The 19,427-nt window shown below is 43.8% G+C and overlaps 3 protein-coding genes across 12 annotated transcripts; 1 reads left to right on the plus strand and 2 right to left on the minus strand.

Annotated features, from left to right (window-relative positions):
* Window positions 1-1,809: 1,809 nt before the first annotated feature.
* On the minus strand, window positions 1,810-8,559 carry b4galt7 (xylosylprotein beta 1,4-galactosyltransferase, polypeptide 7 (galactosyltransferase I)). Its single transcript, XM_076105165.1, has 6 exons — window positions 7,324-8,559; window positions 4,228-4,590; window positions 3,880-4,105; window positions 3,214-3,297; window positions 2,818-2,922; window positions 1,810-1,981 (listed from the first exon to the last, which is right to left on the minus strand). Exons 1-6 carry the CDS (start codon window positions 7,374-7,376, stop codon window positions 1,826-1,828), a joined length of 987 nt encoding a protein of 328 aa, XP_075961280.1. The 5' UTR covers window positions 7,377-8,559; the 3' UTR covers window positions 1,810-1,825.
* Window positions 8,560-9,054: 495 nt separating this feature from the next.
* tmed9 (transmembrane p24 trafficking protein 9) lies at window positions 9,055-14,501 on the minus strand. Its single transcript, XM_076105166.1, has 5 exons — window positions 14,326-14,501; window positions 13,259-13,359; window positions 13,056-13,181; window positions 11,575-11,721; window positions 9,055-11,304 (listed from the first exon to the last, which is right to left on the minus strand). The coding sequence occupies exons 1-5, from the start codon at window positions 14,471-14,473 to the stop codon at window positions 11,155-11,157; spliced, it is 672 nt and encodes a 223-aa protein (XP_075961281.1). The 5' UTR covers window positions 14,474-14,501; the 3' UTR covers window positions 9,055-11,154.
* A 458-nt stretch (window positions 14,502-14,959) lies between these two features.
* tmem216 (transmembrane protein 216) lies at window positions 14,960-18,649 on the plus strand. Of its 10 annotated transcripts, none has more exons than XM_076105288.1 (6): window positions 14,960-15,008; window positions 15,877-15,890; window positions 16,028-16,121; window positions 17,142-17,234; window positions 17,874-18,075; window positions 18,258-18,649. In XM_076105288.1, exons 1-6 carry the CDS (start codon window positions 14,999-15,001, stop codon window positions 18,271-18,273), a joined length of 429 nt encoding a protein of 142 aa, XP_075961403.1. In that variant the 5' UTR covers window positions 14,960-14,998; the 3' UTR covers window positions 18,274-18,649. The 10 variants fall into 10 exon arrangements, with proteins under 10 accessions (XP_075961403.1, XP_075961401.1, XP_075961408.1 ...); XM_076105293.1 differs by having other exon boundaries at window positions 15,000-15,008; window positions 16,049-16,121; XM_076105291.1 differs by lacking the exon at window positions 14,960-15,008 and adding an exon at window positions 15,035-15,251.
* Window positions 18,650-19,427: the final 778 nt, after the last annotated feature.

Consider the following 19,427-nt stretch of genomic DNA (forward strand, 5'->3'; position numbering starts at 1 on the left):
TCACAGGTCCAGAGGAACTCAAAGGGACTTTTCAGTGACTCTGATGCTGTTTTGTGTCGTTAAACGAGACAAATTCTGCATTTTAAAAAGGTAAAAATATTGATAAATTATATAAAACACGTTGCAGCTTTTCCTCAGGATGGAAATTTCTGCAATATTTAATTCACAAGAGAAATATCGCTCATCAAAACACAATTATGAAAGAAGTGACTTTTAACTCTCTACTCAACAGAAAGTGAGCAGATAAGGACGTTCATTTGAAATAATAATAATAACATTTTAAAGAGTTATGACAAACGTACTTTAAACTCCAGACTTTAGCTTTTATCTTTTCAGATTTAATTTGACAGAATTTAATGATATTAATCTAAATTATTATGTCTTGAGAGTTCAACAGAAATCGTGCTGAAATGAGAGAATAAAGTATGAATCTCGTGGTTTTGAGATCAGTTCAATTATAAAAATAAAATAAAAATAAACGTTTTTAACCAAATAATGTAACAAAAATACATTAAAATAATATTTCTCCCAAATAAATACACCGAATCTCATCTGGTTTCTGTCTGAGGTCACTCAGCGGGTCGACCAATACAAATGTAGGACAGTCGTCATCGTCATCATCATCATCATCGTCGTCATCATCATCACCTTGCTTCTCTTAAACCCTCTCTTACAGTGAAAGCAGGAAATGATCTGTTGGTCAAATGGAGACGACACTTTTCTGACAGAGACGTGAAGCAGTTATCTGTGAATGGAGTGATGGAGTGATGGAGTCTGGTGTGTTCAAAGAGACGATGGATGAATCAAAGGTCCGTCTGACAGCAGAGTAAAGAGGTGAAGACATTCTAAACAAAGCGTTCATTTAAACTCAGACCGCAGCAGAAGATCACTTTGCTCCTCTGGCTGGAGAAGAACTTCATACAAACACACGTCTGAACATCTCTGCCGTCTCTCTAACCTCTGATCAATGAAATCATCTGATTGATGAACCCATAATGAGGATGATGATGATTAATCCTGCAGGCCGTCGCTCTACGAGTGAAGCTTCAGCTCCTTCTCGAGGTGATGTTGGATTGAAATATATAAATAGTTGTGTCTTCAGTTCAGCTCAGTTTACTTTGAAGAGAACAGGAAACACATTTGGGGACGTTTGGTCGTAATTAAGAAAATCCAGATTTCTCATTAATTCTGAGAAAAAGTCTCTTATTTATTTCTGTTGTGATCAGTTCAAGAGACACGTTCTGCAAAAAAACCACAAAACATGAACTTGTTTCTTTCTTTGTCAGAGTAAACGTAGAGCCTCATGTGAACAGCAGGAAATGAACCGTGTTGAGATTCTTCCTCCGTTAGTCGTCACTTCTTCTCCAACGTGGATCAGAACAGAGAACACGAACCCTCTGAGACGTATCTGAACATCTCGGCTCCTTCTGCACAATCACAGTTAAAAACAACAACAACGCCAGCAGGAACCAAAGTGCCCCGCCAAAATAAATGCGTTAAAACAGTCGAGCTCGTGTGTTTGAGTTAATCTTGGTTCAGTCTTCTCATCGGGAGGTTTTTAATCCACCGAAAAATCTTCAGCTGGCTTTAAAAAGACAAAGCAGCAGTTTAAATAGTTGAGATGTACCCGACGGTGAGGATATCGAGCTCCACTGTGTGTCCTGGAGTAAATCATTCAATGTTCGTACCATTTGTTTGTTTTCACAGCCTCATTTGGTTTGTAGAAACACGACCAGCGTTAAACGGATCAAAGCCTCCAGGTGAGCGAACACGACTCCAGACCTGAAACCTGTTGGGGGGGTGGGGGGGTGTGTGTGTACGTCCTCTACGCCAGCAGACACCAGGGCGTGTGGTCCTGGTCACACTCCAGCTTGGTGTTGATGACGGTACACGGAGCCCCGCTGATGGTCACTTCCTGTCTGGACTCCACCTGGTAACGGAGGTTAGTCAGACCCCCCTCCTGGTCCACCTTAAACTGCTCCTGCAGGGAGGAGGGAAGGAGGGAGGAGGGAAGGAGGGAAGGTGACAATGGAGGGTGTGTTGTGTTTAACAAGAGGAGCTTTCCATTGATTATTTATTGGTTGTTTCGTTGCTTTGTCAGAGCTAAAGGAACTGTTCCTGAGTCTGAAGCTGCTAATTCCAACAAGACTTGTGTGTCAGTGAACGCAACACGAAGACCTCCTCTCCTGAGGACGTTTAGTGCAGACGGACGGCGTCTCTGCCGCTCAAACAGCAGCTGTGATTATGTATAATATATAAAGAGAGTCCTCTCTGCAGGCTGCAGGAAGTGACCTGGATTTATTGTGATTGTTGTTGTTTTATTTATAAGTGTAGAAACCAAAAAAAGTTCCACTTGAGTGGTTCCTCAGTTTGCGGTTTCTGTCTAAGGTTAGCGACCTCACAGTGACGGTCAAAGCTCCGGGTCTTTCCTGTAATAACTAGCGGAGCAGACAGAAGCTACTGGTCGCTGCTTAGCTTAGCTTAGCTTAGCTTAGCACCTGCAGACACACGTCACACGTCTGTCTCTGGTTCACGGAACCTTTTCAAAGCATTTTGAATAAAAATGTGAGCAGAAAACCAGAATGAGGAGATGTGAGGTTTTCACCTGACGAGGATCATTGAGTTCACTCACGTTCTCTGTAAAGAAGGTACTCTGGTGTTTACTGAAGAAGTCTTAGTCGTCTGAGACCGAATCGACTAAGAGCGCCGTAGCATCGACCGCAGCTGTTGTATATGAATTACATGTTTATAAAAGATATCGGCTGGGACTCAGAGGGACCTTCTGATTGGTTCCCTCTAACAGGTGAACTCTTGTACCTGTTTCTGGGCGGCGACCCTCTTCTGGTCTCTCTTCCTCCAGGCCGAGTCGTGGATGTGGAGGAAGGTTTTATATCCTGTCGTGATTCCACTCGGTCTGAAGAGCTGCAGAGAAAATAAACACAGAAAGAATGTAAGACGTGGTCTGACATGGTCTGACATGGTCTGACGTGGTCTGACGTGGTCCAACATGGTCTAACATGGTCTAACATGGTCTAACATGTTCTGACATGGTCTGACATGGTCTAACATGGTCTAACATGGTCTGACGTGGTCCGACGTGGTCCGACATGGTCTGACATGGTGCGACATGGTCTGACATGGTCTGACGTGGTCTAACATGGTCTGACGTGGTCCAACATGGTCTAACATGGTCTGACATGGTTCAACATGTACCTGTAACTCAGCTTTCCTCAGTCTTCTGTAGAACTCGTCGTCCTCTCGGCCCCAACCCCAGAACCGGTTCGACATCCCGTTACACTGAAAAACAAAAACATAAAGCATTTTATTTCTCTGCTTCAGAGAAGATGTGACGAAGAAGACTTGTCCTGAACTGTGAGGTTTCTGCTGAGTAGAGTCCAGCGTAAACGGGTGAAACAGCTCCACCTGGTGGACAGTCTGAATCATCACATCAACGTGATGTGAAACGACTGTCGGGTATTTTTAACTTCAGGAACTTCAACCACAAACCGGCATCTTGAAGATAAACGTCACTAAAAAGACTAAAGAGAGGCTTCGTGTTTCTGGGATTGATTATGGAACAATATTATGAACAAGAACCGGAGCTCAAAGAACTTATGTCATGTTAAAATATCCATAATGTAAGTTGATGTCGATATATTGCCTAGCTCCATTAACATAGCTTAACATTTAGTTAAGTTCCTGCAATCGAACAGGACTAAAATAACCCCGTTCAGTAACAGTAGTTTGATATTATCACTCTGTATGTTGTTTCCAGTGAAATATGAAGACACAGAGCAGACAGCAGGAGGTTTCTGTGAGTCCTCTGACCTCCGACCCCTCACATTGTTTAAAGAAACCACAGAAGAAGCCGCTCCGTACCGCGTGGTAGTGCTTCTTGGTGAGCAGCAGGATCCCCCCCACGTAGGTCTTGTAGTGGTACAGCGGATGCAGCTCGGGCGAGGCCACGTGGAACGGACCCTCCACGGGGAACCCGTAGTCCAGCGCCTCGTTCAGGGGCAGCAGGTCCACGTCGTGCATCGCCAGGTAGTCCGTGTCGTTACCGCTCTCCAGGTAGCCCACGTTGATCAGGGATGCCCGGTTAAACCTGAACCCAGAGTCACAGTCTCAGTTGAGAGAGAGAGAGAGAGAGACAGAGAGAGACAGAGAGAGAGAGAGAGAGAGACAGAGAGACAGAGAGATCTTCTTCCCCCCCCCCCCCCTCCTCACCTGTAGTGATCCACCTGGTTGATGACGATGATCTTGTGTCTGATCTTCTTCTTGTTGAGGAACGTGTGCATAAAGGGAACAAACACCATCAGCTCGTCGAATCGTTCCCTGAAGGGGATGATGAGGGCCAGTCTGTGAGGACCCCAGGACAGGTCGTCCGCTAAAGACGCCTGATCGACAGCGGGGGGGCAGGGCGGCTGCTGCTGCTGCTGCTGTTGTTGTTGTTGGGGGGGGCGTCGGTCTCCGTGCAGGGGGGTGGACATCTCACCGGAACAGCTGAGCTGAAGCCACAGCAGAGAGACGAGCAGCAGCACCATGCACAGACCGAACAGCTTGTAGATCGTACATCTACCAGAGAGGAACCTGGAGACACACAGGAGGGAGGCAGAGCTTCAGGCAGCTGCTGAAACACTACAGGAATCTTTAAATACAGGAAACAACTACAACACTGACCAGGTCTGGATTTCAAAATAAGAGGTAAGATAAGATGTTGGATTATATATATATATATATATATCCATCCATCCATTATCCAAACCGCTTATCCTGTTCAGGGTCGCGGGGCGCTGGAGCCGATCCCAGCTGACATTGGGCAAAGGCAGGGTACACTCTGGACAGGTTGCTAGTTCATCGCAGGGCACATATAGAGACAGACAAACGTTCACGCCTACGGGCAATTTCGAGTCACCAAATAACCTAAGCTGCATGTCTTTGGACTGTGGGAGGAAGCCGGAGAACCCGGAGGGAACCCACGCTGCCACGGGGAGAACGTGCAAACTCCACACAGAAGGACCACCCGGGATCGGCGTGGAACATGTTGTAGGTAGGGCTGTGCCACATCCAATCAATTTCAGCAAACATCCCAGAATGATTTAATGCAAATAAATAATAATATTCTGTATAATATAAAACACACACACACACATATATATAATGATGTATCTATAACTATATATCATGTCTCAGCAGGTGCTTCATGTCTCTCACTCCCTAACTGTCCGTGCTGGATCTGTCCCCGTTGTTTTAAAAAGCTAAATAAGTTCCCCTAAACCCATATCCCTGGCAGAGGTCGCTGAGGTAGTTAAAAAGCTCCTTGGTGGCAAGGCGCCGGGGGTGGATGAGATCCGCCCTGAGATGCTGAAGGCGCTGGACATAGTTGGGCTGTCCTGGCTGACACGCCTCTTCAATGTTGCATGGGGGTCGGGATCAGTGCCCATGGAATGGCAGACCGGGATGGTGGTTCCCATCTTCAAAAAGGGGGACCGGAGAGTGTGCTCGAATTACCGGGGTATCACACTACTCAGCCTCCCGGGGAAGGCTTATGCCAGGGTGCTGGAAAGGAGGCTCCGACCGCTTGTCGAACCTCAGATTCAAGAGGAGCAGTGCGGATTCCATCCCGGCCGTGGAACAGTGGACCAGCTCTTTACCCTCGCAAGACTACTGGAGGGGCTCTGGGAGGTTGCCCAACCAGTCTACATGTGCTTTGTGGACTTGGAGAAGGCTTTCGACCGGGTCCCTCGGGGGGTCTTGTGGGGGGTGCTGCGGGAGTATGGGGTGCCGGACCCGTTACAACGGGCGATCCGGTCTCCGTACGACTGCAGTAGGAGCTGTGTCCGCATTCTCGGCAATAAGTCAGACACGTTCCCGGTGGGTGTTGGCCTCCGCCAGGGCTGCCCTTTGTCACCGGTCCTGTTCGTGATTTTCATGGACAGGATATCTAGGCGCAGCCTGGGGGCGCAGAACGTCAGTTTCGGGGGTCTCGGGATCGCCTCTCTGCTATTTGCAGATGATGTGGTCCTGTTAGCCTCCTCGGATCGTGACCTCCAGCATTCACTGGGGCGGTTTGCAGCCGAGTGTGAAGCGGCGGGGATGAGAGTTAGCACCTCCAAATCTGAGGCCATGGTTCTCTGCCAGAAACCGGTGGATTGCTCCCTCCACGTGGGGACGGAGTGCCTACCTCAAGCGAAGGAGTTCAAGTATCTCGGGGTCTTGTTCACGAGTGAGGGTAAGATGGAGCGGGAGATCGACAGACGGATCGGTGCGGCTGCAGCAGTAAAGCAGGCGCTGCACCGGACCGTCTTGGTGAAGAGGGAGCTGAGCCGGAAGGCAAAGCTCTCAATTTACCACTCGGTCTACGTTCCTACCCTCACCTATGGTCACGAACTCTGGGTCGTGACCGAAAGGACAAGGTCGCGGCTACAAGCGGCCGAAATGAGTTTCCTCCGTAGGGTGGCCGGGCTCAGCCTTAGAGATAGGGTAAGGAGCTCGGTCATCAGGAGGGAGCTTGGAGTCGAGCCGCTACTCCTTCGCGTCGAAAGGAGTCAGCTGAGGTGGTTCAGCATCTAATTAGGATGCCTCCTGGACGCCTCCCACTGGAGGTTTTCCAGGCACGTCCAACTGGGAAGAGACCCCGGGGAAGACCCAGAACACGCTGGAGGGATTACATCTCCCAGCTGGCCTGGGAACGCCTCGGGATCCCCCAGAATGAGCTGGAACATGTTGCCGGTGAGAGGGAAGTCTGGGTCAGCCTGCTTGACCTGCTGCCACCGCGACCCGACCGCGGATAAGCGGTGGAAAATGGATGGATGGATGGATGGTATCCCTGTTCTTAATTGGCCAGCAAACTCGCCTGACCTTAACCCCATAGAAAATCTATGGGGTATTGTGAAGAGGATGATGCGAAATGCCAGACCCAACAATGCAGAAGAGCTGAAGGCCACTATCAGAGCAACAGGGCCATGTAGGTTTGGATTTTTTTTCCCCCTTAATAATAAAAACCTTCATTTAAAAACTGCATTTTGTGTTTACTTGTGTTATCTTTGTCTAATATTTAAATTTGTTTGATGATCTGAAACATTTAAGTGTGACAAACATGCAAAAAAATAAGAAATCAGGAAGGGGGCAAACACTTTTTCACACAACTGTATATTCACAGTGTGTGTTTTCTTTTTAAAATATTTTATATATGAGATAATATTTCTTCCACCTCTGGGGCTATTACTGTGAATTAACAAGAATACAGTGAACATGATGTACTTCTAAGATTGAATAAAATACCAATACATGAAATAATAAATAACTAAACATCCATCTTACCTTCTCTCCTCTTTGAAGTAGAGGACGGGTTTTCTTCTCGATGAGTACATCATCTTTAAAACATCACTTCTGTCCAGTTTGATTACAAAAAACAACAACAACAGAGACTCAAACTTCTCAAAAACAGATGTTTCTCTCAGATTATTCTTTCATTCTCTTCTTCTTCTTCTTCTTCTTCTTTTGTGTGACTGACACGAAGCTAACTCCACACAAACCCTCCCGGCACTCTTCTTCCACGGCCTGTCAACATTTGCTTCATTAAGAGTCAAATTTATTCAGTAATAATCCATATTTTGCAACCGGTTGGTCCTGTTAGCATTACATAGCTAACAGTTAGCTGCTAACATAGCTAACAGTAAAACTGTACACGTAGCATGTAGCATGTAGCATGTAGCGGTGCACACACCGCGACGCTCCGGGTTCAACTTCCGGTTTATCTGTTACCGAGTGTCCGTTAACGTTTGAATTCAGCGGGGAAATGTTCAATTAACACAATAACAAAAAGCCCGTCCGGAGGAATATTTAACGGTAATTTCACGAGGGAAAGATTCTGCGATTGGATTGTTGTCCGACCTGTTTAGGAGTCCGAATGGAAACAGTGCCGGCTGCTACTCAACAAAGGTTCCTTCTTCTCGCTTATTCTCCGTTTCTACTTCCGACAACCCAATTAAACATGGTTTCAGTTTCTTCTTCTTAAAACAAGTATTATGCTTTCCAATAACATAGAGATAACTGTTAAGACCAACTTGACTATTCATTAGTCTTGTTATAATCTTGTTTCCTTTTTCTTCCACTAGATCCTCCCAACAAATGGTTTATTTAAAATATATAGATTTCCTTTTAGTCCCTTTATTCCATTTGTTCTGCCACATCTTTTTCATTTGTCCCATAATCACCACTTCTGACTTACTCATATTTACATTAATGCTATTTCTTCCACTCTTCAAAGCCATCAACTCAAACGTGGGACCCACAACAAATAAACACACATCCTCATTAGATGAATTCTGAATATTTACTCTGAGTACTTTTACTCAAGTACTGTACTCAAGTTGAATTTGGAGGTGCTTGTACTTTACTTAGTATTTCTACTTTCCACGATATCACAGAGGAATATATTGTACTTTTTCCTGCACTACATTTATTGGATAACTTACTTTACATATTCAGATGTTTAAAACTAAATATAATCAACCAATAAATGATGAAGTAATACTCTATATTAAACTAGCAGCAGTAAATAAAGTGAATACAACAAGCTCCATCTTTACCTGCTGCAACCTTAAAGTGATTAACACATTATATCAATAATTATAATACAATATATATATATTCTTCTGAATAAAGAGTACTTTCATTTTTTGTACTCTAAGTATATTTTGATGCTAATACTTGTGTACTTTTACCTGGTAAAATGTTGACTGGGTGATGTATTTCTACGCTGTGGTAATAATACCTTTACTTTAGTAAAAGATCACAGTACTCAGAGTAAACTACTGTCTCCATTTTCCAGAGTGAATCATTTAAAAAGCAACAGTTTTATTTTAGGAAACAGTCATAATTATTTTAGTTTAAACTTTATTACATTATTTTGCAGTCTCATTTCTTTGCTTTCTATATTTTATACTTATAATACAACGTACAACCAATAAAAAACCTCCTTAAGTGACTTTTACAAACTGTTTCAGTGGAAAATATTACAAGAATAAAAGAAATCATCAGTCCTTCAAACCAAATGTGACAAACTTTATTCTGAGTGCAATGAGACAGATCTCACGAGGACAGAATCTCTCCAAAAATAAAAGATTGAATCAAAGCTCCTCCTCCAGCCTAAAAACAAACCGATTCAAATTATAACCCAAAACATTTCTCAAATATTCCAGCAAACACAAAACCACCAGAGAAGAAGAAATAAAAAGGAACCACATGTTTAGAGGTGAAGAAGGAAACAACGGACTGAGGAGGAATTATCAAAAGCTTCTTTTTAAATCAGACAGCTGAGGAACGATTTTAAATGTTCTTTTGAACTTCAGGAGGATTTGAAACCTTTTAGCTGCTCGTGTCTCACATTGAAGATGAATATTCAGATTCATGATTTTGGGGGTTTAGATCTAAACTTCGACAGTTTGAGATTTTGTTGTTTTGTACCTGAATAAGAGAATAATCTGGAGGTACGAGAGCTTCATGAACGAGCCCGTCTGCATCTCAACCACGTCTAAAGAACCGCGGTTTGTTTTGTTTTCTTAAAGCGACAGTAGCCTTTAAAATGATCCAACACCAGAAGATTGTAAATATCCCCTCTGATGAACATGAAGGTACATTCAGTTTGGACACACAGTGAAAAACAGAAAACAGAAGTCTCGTTTTGTTGGATTTCACTGAAATAAAAAGAGGAATCGACACAAACTTCATCTGAAAGCTGAGAGTCGTCACAGAACTCCACCTCATCAATAAACACATCCGTTATGCATTAACAGGACATTTTATACGCTGTATGTGCTCAGAGTTACGTCTGTTTTTAAACCAGATTCCAGCGTTACAGTAAAAGTAGTGTAATGTATTAGAAGTGTGGTTGTTTGAGGTACTTCTCAGTGTACTACTACAGTACAAACAGGAGTACCAGCATGGGAGTAAAGTAATGTACTGATGTGGATGTAATTTAGACAACTAAAATAATGATATATACTACATTTACAACACTTTCACCTCTTTCCTCTGCTGTCAGACAGACTTACGTTATCTATTCTCTCTTTAAACACACCAGACTCCATAAAGCACTGATTCTACCTCTCAGAACACACCAGTTGCTGCTCTACTGCTGCCTGCATCGGATACTGTGTTTGTGTTGATGAGAGACTTTAGTGAACAAACTCAAACACACTAACAGATGGAGGCAGCAGTAGAGCAGCAACTCATGAGTGCGTGGAGCTAAAATCACTGTTTTATGAATGGAGTCTGGTGTGTTTAAAGAGAGAATAGATAACATCAGTCTGTCTGACTGCAGAGTAAAGAGGTGAAAGTGTTCTAAATAAAGTATTCATTTAAACTGATACAGATTATTTTAGGAGTCTGAAATACGTCCACAGCAGAACATCACTTTACTCCTCTGACTGGAGCAGAACTTCATGCAAACACCTCTAAACATCACTGCTGTCTCTTTAAAGTCTGAAACTGAAGATGTTTAGTTGTTGAGTGCAGCTTGTTGACCATCGTTGGTGTTGAAGCGAGAGACGACAACAACAACAGCGCCCTAACGTCCTCGATGTCAATATTTGACTTTTGTTTGCAGAATCTCCACATTTAAGAAAACGTTTCACAAACTTAGTTTACACACATGAATCCAGATTATAATTTCTGCATTTTTGTTTAACATCATCCAAAACACGCTGAACGACATCTCTAGTGGCCAGTAACACATCATGACCTCATCATGACCTCATCACAGTGAGGGAGGAGACGGAGGAAGACGAAGTCATTTAAAATAAACCACAGAAACACACGACTATCGGCCTGGTGGACGTGGACAGAAAGCAGAATGAAAAGCCCTCTGTGTAATAAATACAGTTGTCACATTTCCCCCCCGACGGTCTGCTGCAGAGGTGACGAGCTCGTTACAAACAAACAGAACATCAACAGTAAAACAAAGATGGCGTTTTCAGGCCGAACCTTTCAGCTGCTTCTCTCTCCGTCTCCTCTGCAGTTTATCCTCCGACAGCAGCAGCGACCGCCGCCAATCAGCAGAGACCAAACACACACACACACACACACACACACTCACACACACACACACACACACACACACACACACACACACACACACACACACACGCTCTACACCAGCTTCTTGGCCTCGAAGAAGCTCTTGAGGTGTCTCATCTGCCAGATGCCGATGGCCACCAGGATGAGGGTCTGGACGATGGACCACCAGAGGACCCGCTGGTTGGTGCTCTCGCTGGTCAGACGGAAACGCTCCTCGCGGTACTGAGAGAGGACAGACGGACAGACAGACATGTCACATGACCGCCAGCACGGACGAATGAAAAGCCTGTTGTGACCTGTTGCATTGTGGGAAAGTGTTTGTTCTGTGTTCCTACAGTTTGAAATGTTCCTGACTTTTTATAATGATAATTAGTTTTAGAGGAGGACAAAATGTTCCCTCAGTCTCCAGCGGGAGGACGGCGTCTGTTCAGAATAAACAAAGAGAAACCAGATGAATGTGTGTGAACTCTGTTTAAACCCAGAGACACTGACCCTCTGGTAGTTCTGCTCCTTCTGGATCTGGTCCACCTGCTCCACCAGCTGTCTCACTCTCAGCTGCAGCTCCGTCAGCTTGTCTTTGGCAGCGATCTCAGCGTAGTTGTTGGCGTGTTCTCCCACCTGGATGTCCAGGTGAACCCTCTGAGACACAGGAAGAAGAAGAACTATGTCAGCAGTGAGAGATGTAAGTATTTATAGTCTCTGATCATGTTTCATTGTAAACAACCAATCAGTGTTTAAAGCAACAGGAGGAGAGCTAGTAACGTTAGCAGCACCGCTAACGGCTAACCAACAGGAGGAGAGCTAGTAATGTTAGCAGCACCGCTAACGGCTAACCAACGGAGGTTCACTTCAGTTACATTATGATGCCTTCAGACTCTGCTCAGTGAACATGAGTACTGGCTGAAGGTACATTACAACGTTATCATGATGTGTTCACATGTCATCTGTAAAATGTAGTTTTGGTGATAAACTTGAATAAATCCAGTAGTTTGAAGGAGTGGAGGAGAACAGCGTGAGAGGAAGTGGAGGAGAACAGAGTGAGAGGAAGTGGAGGAGAACAGCGTGAGAGGAAGTGGAAGAGAACAGCGTGAGAGGAAGTGGAGGAGAACAGAGTGAGAGGAAGTGGAGGAGAACAGCGTGAGAGGAAGTGGAGGAGAACAGCGTGAAAGGAAGTGGAAGAGAACAGCGTGAGAGGAAGTGGAGGAGAACAGCGTGAGAGGAAGTGGAGGAGAACAGCGTGAGAGGAAGTGGAGGAGAACAGCGTGAGAGGAAGTGGAGGAGAACAGCGTGAGAGGAAGTGGAGGAGAACAGCGTGAGAGGAAGTGGAGAACAGCGTGAGAGGAAGTGGAAGAGAACAGCGTGAGAGGAAGTGGAGGAGAACAGCGTGAGAGGAAGTGGAAGAGAACAGCGTGAGAGGAAGTGGAGGAGAACAGCGTGAGAGTAAGTGGAGAACAGCGAGAGAGGAAGTGGAGGAGAACAGAGTGAGAGGAAGTGGAGGAGAACAGCGTGAGAGGAAGTGGAGAACAGCGTGAGAGGAAGTGGAAGAGAACAGCGTGAGAGGAAGTGGAGGAGAACAGCGTGAGAGGAAGTGGAAGAGAACAGCGTGAGAGGAAGTGGAGGAGAACAGCGTGAGAGTAAGTGGAGAACAGCGAGAGAGGAAGTGGAGGAGAACAGAGTGAGAGGAAGTGGAGGAGAACAGCGTGAGAGGAAGTGGAGGAGAACAGCGTGAGAGGAAGTGGAGGAGAACAGCGTGAGAGGAAGTGGAAGAGAACAGCGTGAGAGGAAGTGGAGGAGAACAGCGTGAGAGGAAGTGGAGGAGAACAGCGTGAGAGGAAGTGGAGGAGAACAGCGTGAGAGGAAGTGGAGAACAGCGTGAGAGGAAGTGGAGGAGAACAGCGTGAGAGGAAGTGGAGGAGAACATCGTGAGAGGAAGTGGAGGAGAACATCGTGAGAGGAAGTGGAGGAGAACCTACCAGCATGCCTCCGGCGAACAGGGCGAACTTGGAGGAGTTGGAGTGCAGACAGATCTGATGCTCTCCAGGTGTGTGAGACGTGAAGGTGAACCTCCCCTCTGAGCCGTACTGTCGAGACAGGATCACCTGCAGGAGACACAGACAGGTAAACACTGATGGACTATGAGCTCATGATGAGGATGAGGATGAAGATGTTTGTTCACCTTGTCATCAGGATCTTTGACTTCCACAAACATCCCCAGACCCTGAGTGGCCGGCATGTACTCTTCTCTCTGTTTATCGTACAGCTGAGTACGGTAGTTACCTGCAGGGAGGAAGGAAGGAATGAAAGGAAGGGAAGGAGGAAGGGAGGGAAGGAGGTGTGTTGTGGTTAGATTTCTGTATTCTCAGGAGTACTCATGAGCCATAAATCCTCTTAATAGATCTTTTCTCTGAGCACTGCTCTGCCTTTAATGCTGCATTTATTCCATACATTTAAGGAAATATTCTTAATTAATACTTTTCTTGCGTTTATATTTAACACACTTAATAGATTCTACTTCTCCACTTACAATGTGGTTTCATGTTGTAAGAGACTGATGCACTTCTTTCTTGATTTATTATTTTTGTTTTGTTATATTCTTGTATTCTCTGCATATATTGTGTCATACATCGTAGCATTATGGACACACTCCTTTATTTATATTATTCTAATACATATTCATGCTTATATACAAGTACAACTGTGACGTACATGTTCATTCTCTGACAGAGTTCTTCTGATTCAACAGGTCATGTTGTATTTGCACGAACAGGTGAACTGTGAGAGGGAAGGAGTACTACCACCAGAGTACACAATGAAGTATGTTTACTCAACCACTGTACCTGTAAGGTTTGAGGTGCTTGTACTTCCTTGTTCTACTACATCTCAGGAGGTACATATTGTACTTTTTACAGTACTACATACTGATACAGCTGCTTTATTTGAGATTTAACGCCATAGTTTGTTACTAGCTACTCTGAGTGAGTGTGTGTGTGTGTGAGTGTCTGTCTGTCTTGTCTGTACAAAGCTATGACGTTAAATCAACACATCAGCAGTACAGATCCGTCTTGTGTGTGTGTGTGTGTGTGTGTGTGTGTCTTCACAAAGCTATGACGTTAAATCAACATGTGTGTTTGTGGACACGAACGACAACTTGAGCTCAGTTAGCCGATTAGCTAACTAGCACAAGTTGGTGAGCTAGCTCGTTAGCATTAGCATCAGGTAGACTTCCTCTCTCTGAACACTCACCGATAATCATCGTCTCGTCCGGGATCTCCTCTATGAAACACTTCTTCTCGGTCTCTCCGATGTGAAAGTACAACGAGGACACGACGCTGTAGAAAACGTTCAGCAGCAAAACCGACAACACACACGATCGCATCCTGACAGACACCATCTTCCTTCCTGCCGGGAGAGAGCAGAGATCCGACTGAGCATGCGCGGACACAGCAATGCCACGTAAACCCTCGCTCGACTCTGGCCAATCAGCGCGACGTTTAGAGGATGCTGGGTGTTGTAGTTCTTAAAGATTTGCTAGTAAATTCAAGTTCTTTGAGCTTCCTGAGGACTGTTTGTACTTTTTTTAAATATACTATATTCACTTTACTATTACTACACTTGACTGTGTCTAAACGTGGTATGGATGTATTCTCAATACTGCACTTTATTTTCTAGTATTTGGTCCTAGTTAATTCTTAAATGAATAAAAACGTAACGTTAAATTGTTCCTAATGCTTGGCATCAATGTTCACACGTATTTACGTTTTACTGATTTAACAGGTAATTACAAATCTATCCATCCATCGTCCATCTATTAGTATCACATACAGCCACTAGGGGGCAGCAAACTAAACCCGCCCCGGTTGAAACCACCACCGAAGAAGAAGCACTTCCTTCCAAGCTGTTTCCATGACAATCAAACATGGCGCCGGGTAAGTCACTCACTCGTTGTGTCTAATAAAGGTTTAGACGTAACCAATACTAATAATAAGTTATATTTTAATTTATTTACCGATGTAACAGTAAACCGGATGGCCGAAACATCAGAGAAGAGACCTTCCGGTTGTGTGTTCGGAATCTACCGGAGTTAGCCGATGTTAGCTTCGTTAGGTAGCGTTACCAGTCCTCGGTAATAACTTACCCGGATGTTAACCGGATGTAACAAACAGCCTACGGTAATATTACCAGTAGAGGAAGAACTGCTGCGATACTTTTGAAAAATACTCCGTTACAAAATAAAAATCCTGTCTTCAAAATGTTACTTAAGTTCAAGTATGCAAGTACAGAAAAATGTAAAAATATACATTATGCTGAATGCATCCTAACAGATTATTAGCTATATTATTATAGAATATTAACTTAACTATTGTTTTCCAAATATATACTTTAATATAAAATATTACATTACATTACAGTCATTTAGCAGACGCTTTTATCCAAAGCGACTTACAATTCAGATTCTATCACATTTCTACACCGTAGGCACAGCTACGGGAGCAATTTTGGGGTTAAGTGTCAAGGACACATCGACATGCAACTAGCAGAGCCGGAGCCGGGGATCGAACCACCGACCCTCTGATTAAAGGACGGCCCTGCTATCCACAGCTAGCCACAGTCAAATATGTTTTCTTCACCTCTGCATGACATTATTAGGTTACTTGTTTAATCTTCGCTTTTGTAAATAAATACAAATTCAAAAATATTTCGTAATTTGGAACATTTGGTTAAATATCGCCTTATATATTGATGCATTTTGATCAATTATTTCGAATTTATTTTATTTTCTCTTCATCTCTGCAGGAAGCCAACCAATCGTATCCTTCACATGAAGCTGATGCACACACACACCTGCTCTGTGTGTATGTGTGAGTGTGAGAGACAATGTGTGTGTCTGTATGTATGTGTGTGTGTGTCTCATGTCCCTCTGTTGTCCTTGACTCGTCTTCCTGAGCTTTCGTCCACTCCTCTTCAGGTCCTCTTCTACCTGAACAGCTGGTACTTTGCTGCCTTCTACGTGGCAGAGATCCTGATGTTCATCTACAAAGGTCTGAGAGAGAGACGCTGTTTTATACATTAAGATATATAATATACATTTATATATATATATATATATATATACACAATTATATATTCATATTACTTTCCACTGTCACTGAGGTAAACCATCATCAAACAGCTCTCAGTGATACAGCAGCAATGTTTCCTCAGCATGCAGCAGAATGCTGAGGTGGAACACTGATGAAACTCTATATGATATAATGTATGAGTTCATGTTGTACTGGTTGTGTGTGTCACAAGAGGGGGGGGGAGGAGTACTGTTATACTGTGCTAACATTGTAGTTTTAACGTGTTCAATGGGTCGTTCTTGTCCCTGAAGGTGAGTCTAGTTTATTAAAGGAGCTGAGCTTCAACCTCCAAAATAACAAAACGCCCAAAACGTCCTCGTGAGGCACGAACAATAAGTTCATGTACTAATACATGTCTACTGTATTTGTCTTACAGTGTATTGTACTGACTCTCTGAGAGCAGCAGTGTTCCTCCTGGTTCCACTACACCGGTGTGATGATGCAGATCGTTACTAAACAACTGAAACCCATTAAAACTAGTTAAAGTTTAGGTTTTACCTTAAATCAGTAAAACGTAAACATGTGTGAACATTGATGACAAGCATGAGGAACAATTTCAGTTTTTATTCATTAAAGAATCAACAAGGACCACAAAGTGCTGAGAATACATGAATACAACGTTTAGACACAGTAAGTGTAGTAACAGTAAAGTGAGTACAGTATGTATGTATATATATATATATATATATATATATATATATATATAATATATATATATATATATATATATATATAATATGAAGTACAAACAGTCCTCAGGAAACTCAAAGAACTTGATTAAAAAGAAAACATCTCAAGATGTCGCCACAGGGTTCAAATGATTTAACATTTCATTCGTTTAAAATCCTCTTTTCTTCTTCGGTGTGTTATTGAGCTGGAGGTCAGAGGTTCTTCACTGTCCTCCTTAAAGCTGATGGATGAACTCTTCTTCTCTTGTAGGGGTTCTACTGCCCTACCCGTCAGACAACCTGGTTCTGGACGTGGTTCTGCTGCTTCTCTTCCTCGGTCTGGAGACGCTGCGGATCTTCTACGGTGAGCAGCGGGATCATTGAGGTGGATCGCATCGGGTCGTAGCGTAGCACAGTTACTCACTCTATAATCTTTGTTTCAACTGGAGATTAAACCTACAGGAGACCTCACACATAGCTGTAACGGTCACAAACAGATGATTCATCTTTTATTGTGGTTTTACTTTACGAACATGCACTTCAGATATTTGCTCTTTGTGCGTCTAGACGTCCCTGCAGGTGTTCAAAGGACTTTTAGTGCCGATACGACTAACTAGAGCTAAAATATATATCGATATTTAGATCGACTCAAATCTGTCCAACAACCATCTACTCAGACGTAGAAACTTCTTATCGTCATCTAAACCAGATAATTCAGGTTTTCATATGAAGCAGTCTGAAGACGAGTCCTGCTTCAATAACACTCACCTGTACTTTGATTCAGAGCCGACACTTCATCACAGACCTGAGCTGTTTGGATGAATCTAAAACCAGGTACTGATGTCCAGTCTGGAGGTTCAGGTGTTTAAAAGGAAGTCAAATGTGGTTAAGTTGGTCCAGCTGGTGTGGGTGTATTGTGGGCTCTGGTGGTCTGAGGTCTCAGTTGGTCCAGCTGGTGTGGGTGTATTGTGGGCCCTCTCACTGACCTGGTGCTGTCCTTCAGGCTGGAAGGGGAACCTGTGCGAGCGCTCGTTGGCCTCGTGCGCGTCGCTCTTCGTGCTCGTCCCGTGTGCCGCGCTGGCCGTTTACTTCCTGCTGCTGCAGACCTTCGTCCTGCGGCTGGAGTTCATCCTCAGCGCCGTGCTGCTCGTCTTCTACGGCCTGGAGCTGCTGCTGGGACTCCTCTCCGTATCCACCTTCTCCAGGTGAGTCTGGAGGGTCCTGCAGGGTCCCAGTCATCTGGTGTGTGTGTGTGTGTGTGTGTGTGTGTGTGTGGGGGGGGGGGGGGGGGGGGGGGGGTGGGGGGGGTTCTCAGTTCAATACAAATCTTTTGAGGCTGGAAATATTTAATACTTAAATTGTCCCTTTTTTATTTGTTTCCTTGTAGGTCCAAAGTGTACTGAAGAAGAAGTCTGACTTCATCTGAAGCACAGAGCAGCACGGATCGATAGATCTGAAACATGCCACGCTGTAAATAACACGTTGTTTCTATTTTCACATTAACATGTAAATCTGTTGCTTTTATACGAACTGTTTGTACAAATGTAATGATGATACAGTTATGTAAATAAGACTCTTTCTTAAATGGATCATTTATTATAAACTCACATCATGCAGAGAGGAACGAATGAGCAGGAAGCTGAAAGTCAGGTCTTAAATCTAAATCTATTAAGAAGTCTTAAATGTAATTAACAAAAGTCTTAAATAAAATGTTTCTCTGTGAGTGCAGGCGGTCAGGAGACGCTCTGAATAACTGAATAAAACATCTTTCTCTCGTTATATTTGGTCACATAGAAAGTAATCATGAAAAACTGGATTACTTTAATATTCAAAGACACAAACATGATTAGAAAAGAGAACTTTCAGAATGTTGTACATTCATGCTCTCCTCGGGGTGAATGTTGTACATTCATGCTCTCCTCGGGGTGAATGTTGTACATTCATGCTCTCCTCGGGGTGAATGTTGTACATTCATGCTCTCCTCGGGGTGAATGTTGTACATTCATGCTCTCCTCGGGGTGAATGTTGTACATTCATGCTCTCCTCGGGGTGAATGTTGTACATTCATGCTCTCCTCGGGGTGAATGAAGCTCTGTTGATCCTCTGATGTTTCATTTAGCGTCACCTTCAATTAATGTGTCCGATACTTTAGTGTCTTTTTTCTATGAGGACAAATATACAATATAAATGAAATTTTCTGTTAATGTTTTACTGACAGAGCAGGCTAGCTGTTTCCCCCTGCCTCCATTCTTTATGCTAAGCTAGGCTAACCACACTGACCCAACACACAGACATGATATGAAATCGATAAACATCCTTCTGACACGTGTTCAAGCTGATGAAACTAATTAATTGGCAATTAACAGCAATTTAAACAAAGCACATTTAATACCGTGAGAGGTTCACTGAATCTTCTCAGGTTTAAGGACGACAGACCTTTCCCACATTTTGGTTTGTTCTTTGCATATGTTCAGTATACATAAAGTTGCAGAGCTTTATCAACTTTTCGAGGGGAAAACTTTTCCCTTCCTTAAGCCGTCTCTAATCTCAGATGACT

The sequence above is a fragment of the Anarhichas minor genome, unplaced genomic scaffold (genome assembly GCF_050575085.1).
Source record: "Anarhichas minor isolate MPS153535 unplaced genomic scaffold, ASM5057508v1 ptg000031l, whole genome shotgun sequence".
NCBI lineage: Eukaryota > Metazoa > Chordata > Actinopteri > Perciformes > Anarhichadidae > Anarhichas > Anarhichas minor.

Excerpts from the sequence above, each read along its gene's own strand:
- tmem216 (XM_076105284.1), top strand. The coding sequence starts at position 15,698 with ATGTTTTCTTCACCTCTGCATGACATTATTAG. Across the intron at positions 15,730-15,876 it reads CCTCTGCATGACATTATTAG|GAAGCCAACCAATCGTATCC; the intron begins GTTACTTGTTTA and ends TCATCTCTGCAG. Across the intron at positions 16,122-17,141 it reads CCTGATGTTCATCTACAAAG|GGGTTCTACTGCCCTACCCG; the intron begins GTCTGAGAGAGA and ends CTTCTCTTGTAG.
- b4galt7 (XM_076105165.1), bottom strand. The coding sequence starts at position 7,376 with ATGATGTACTCATCGAGAAGAAAACCCGTCCTCTACTTCAAAGAGGAG. Across the intron at positions 3,298-3,879 it reads CCAAGAAGCACTACCACGCG|TGTAACGGGATGTCGAACCG; the intron begins GTACGGAGCGGC and ends TTTGTTTTTCAG. Across the intron at positions 1,982-2,817 it reads GGGTCGCCGCCCAGAAACAG|GAGCAGTTTAAGGTGGACCA; the intron begins GTACAAGAGTTC and ends TCCTCCCTGCAG.
- tmed9 (XM_076105166.1), bottom strand. The coding sequence starts at position 14,473 with ATGGTGTCTGTCAGGATGCGATCGTGTGTGTTGTCGGTTTTGCTGCTG. Across the intron at positions 13,182-13,258 it reads TCAAAGATCCTGATGACAAG|GTGATCCTGTCTCGACAGTA; the intron begins GTGAACAAACAT and ends TGTCTCCTGCAG. Across the intron at positions 11,722-13,055 it reads TGTTCGCCGGAGGCATGCTG|AGGGTTCACCTGGACATCCA; the intron begins GTAGGTTCTCCT and ends CCTGTGTCTCAG.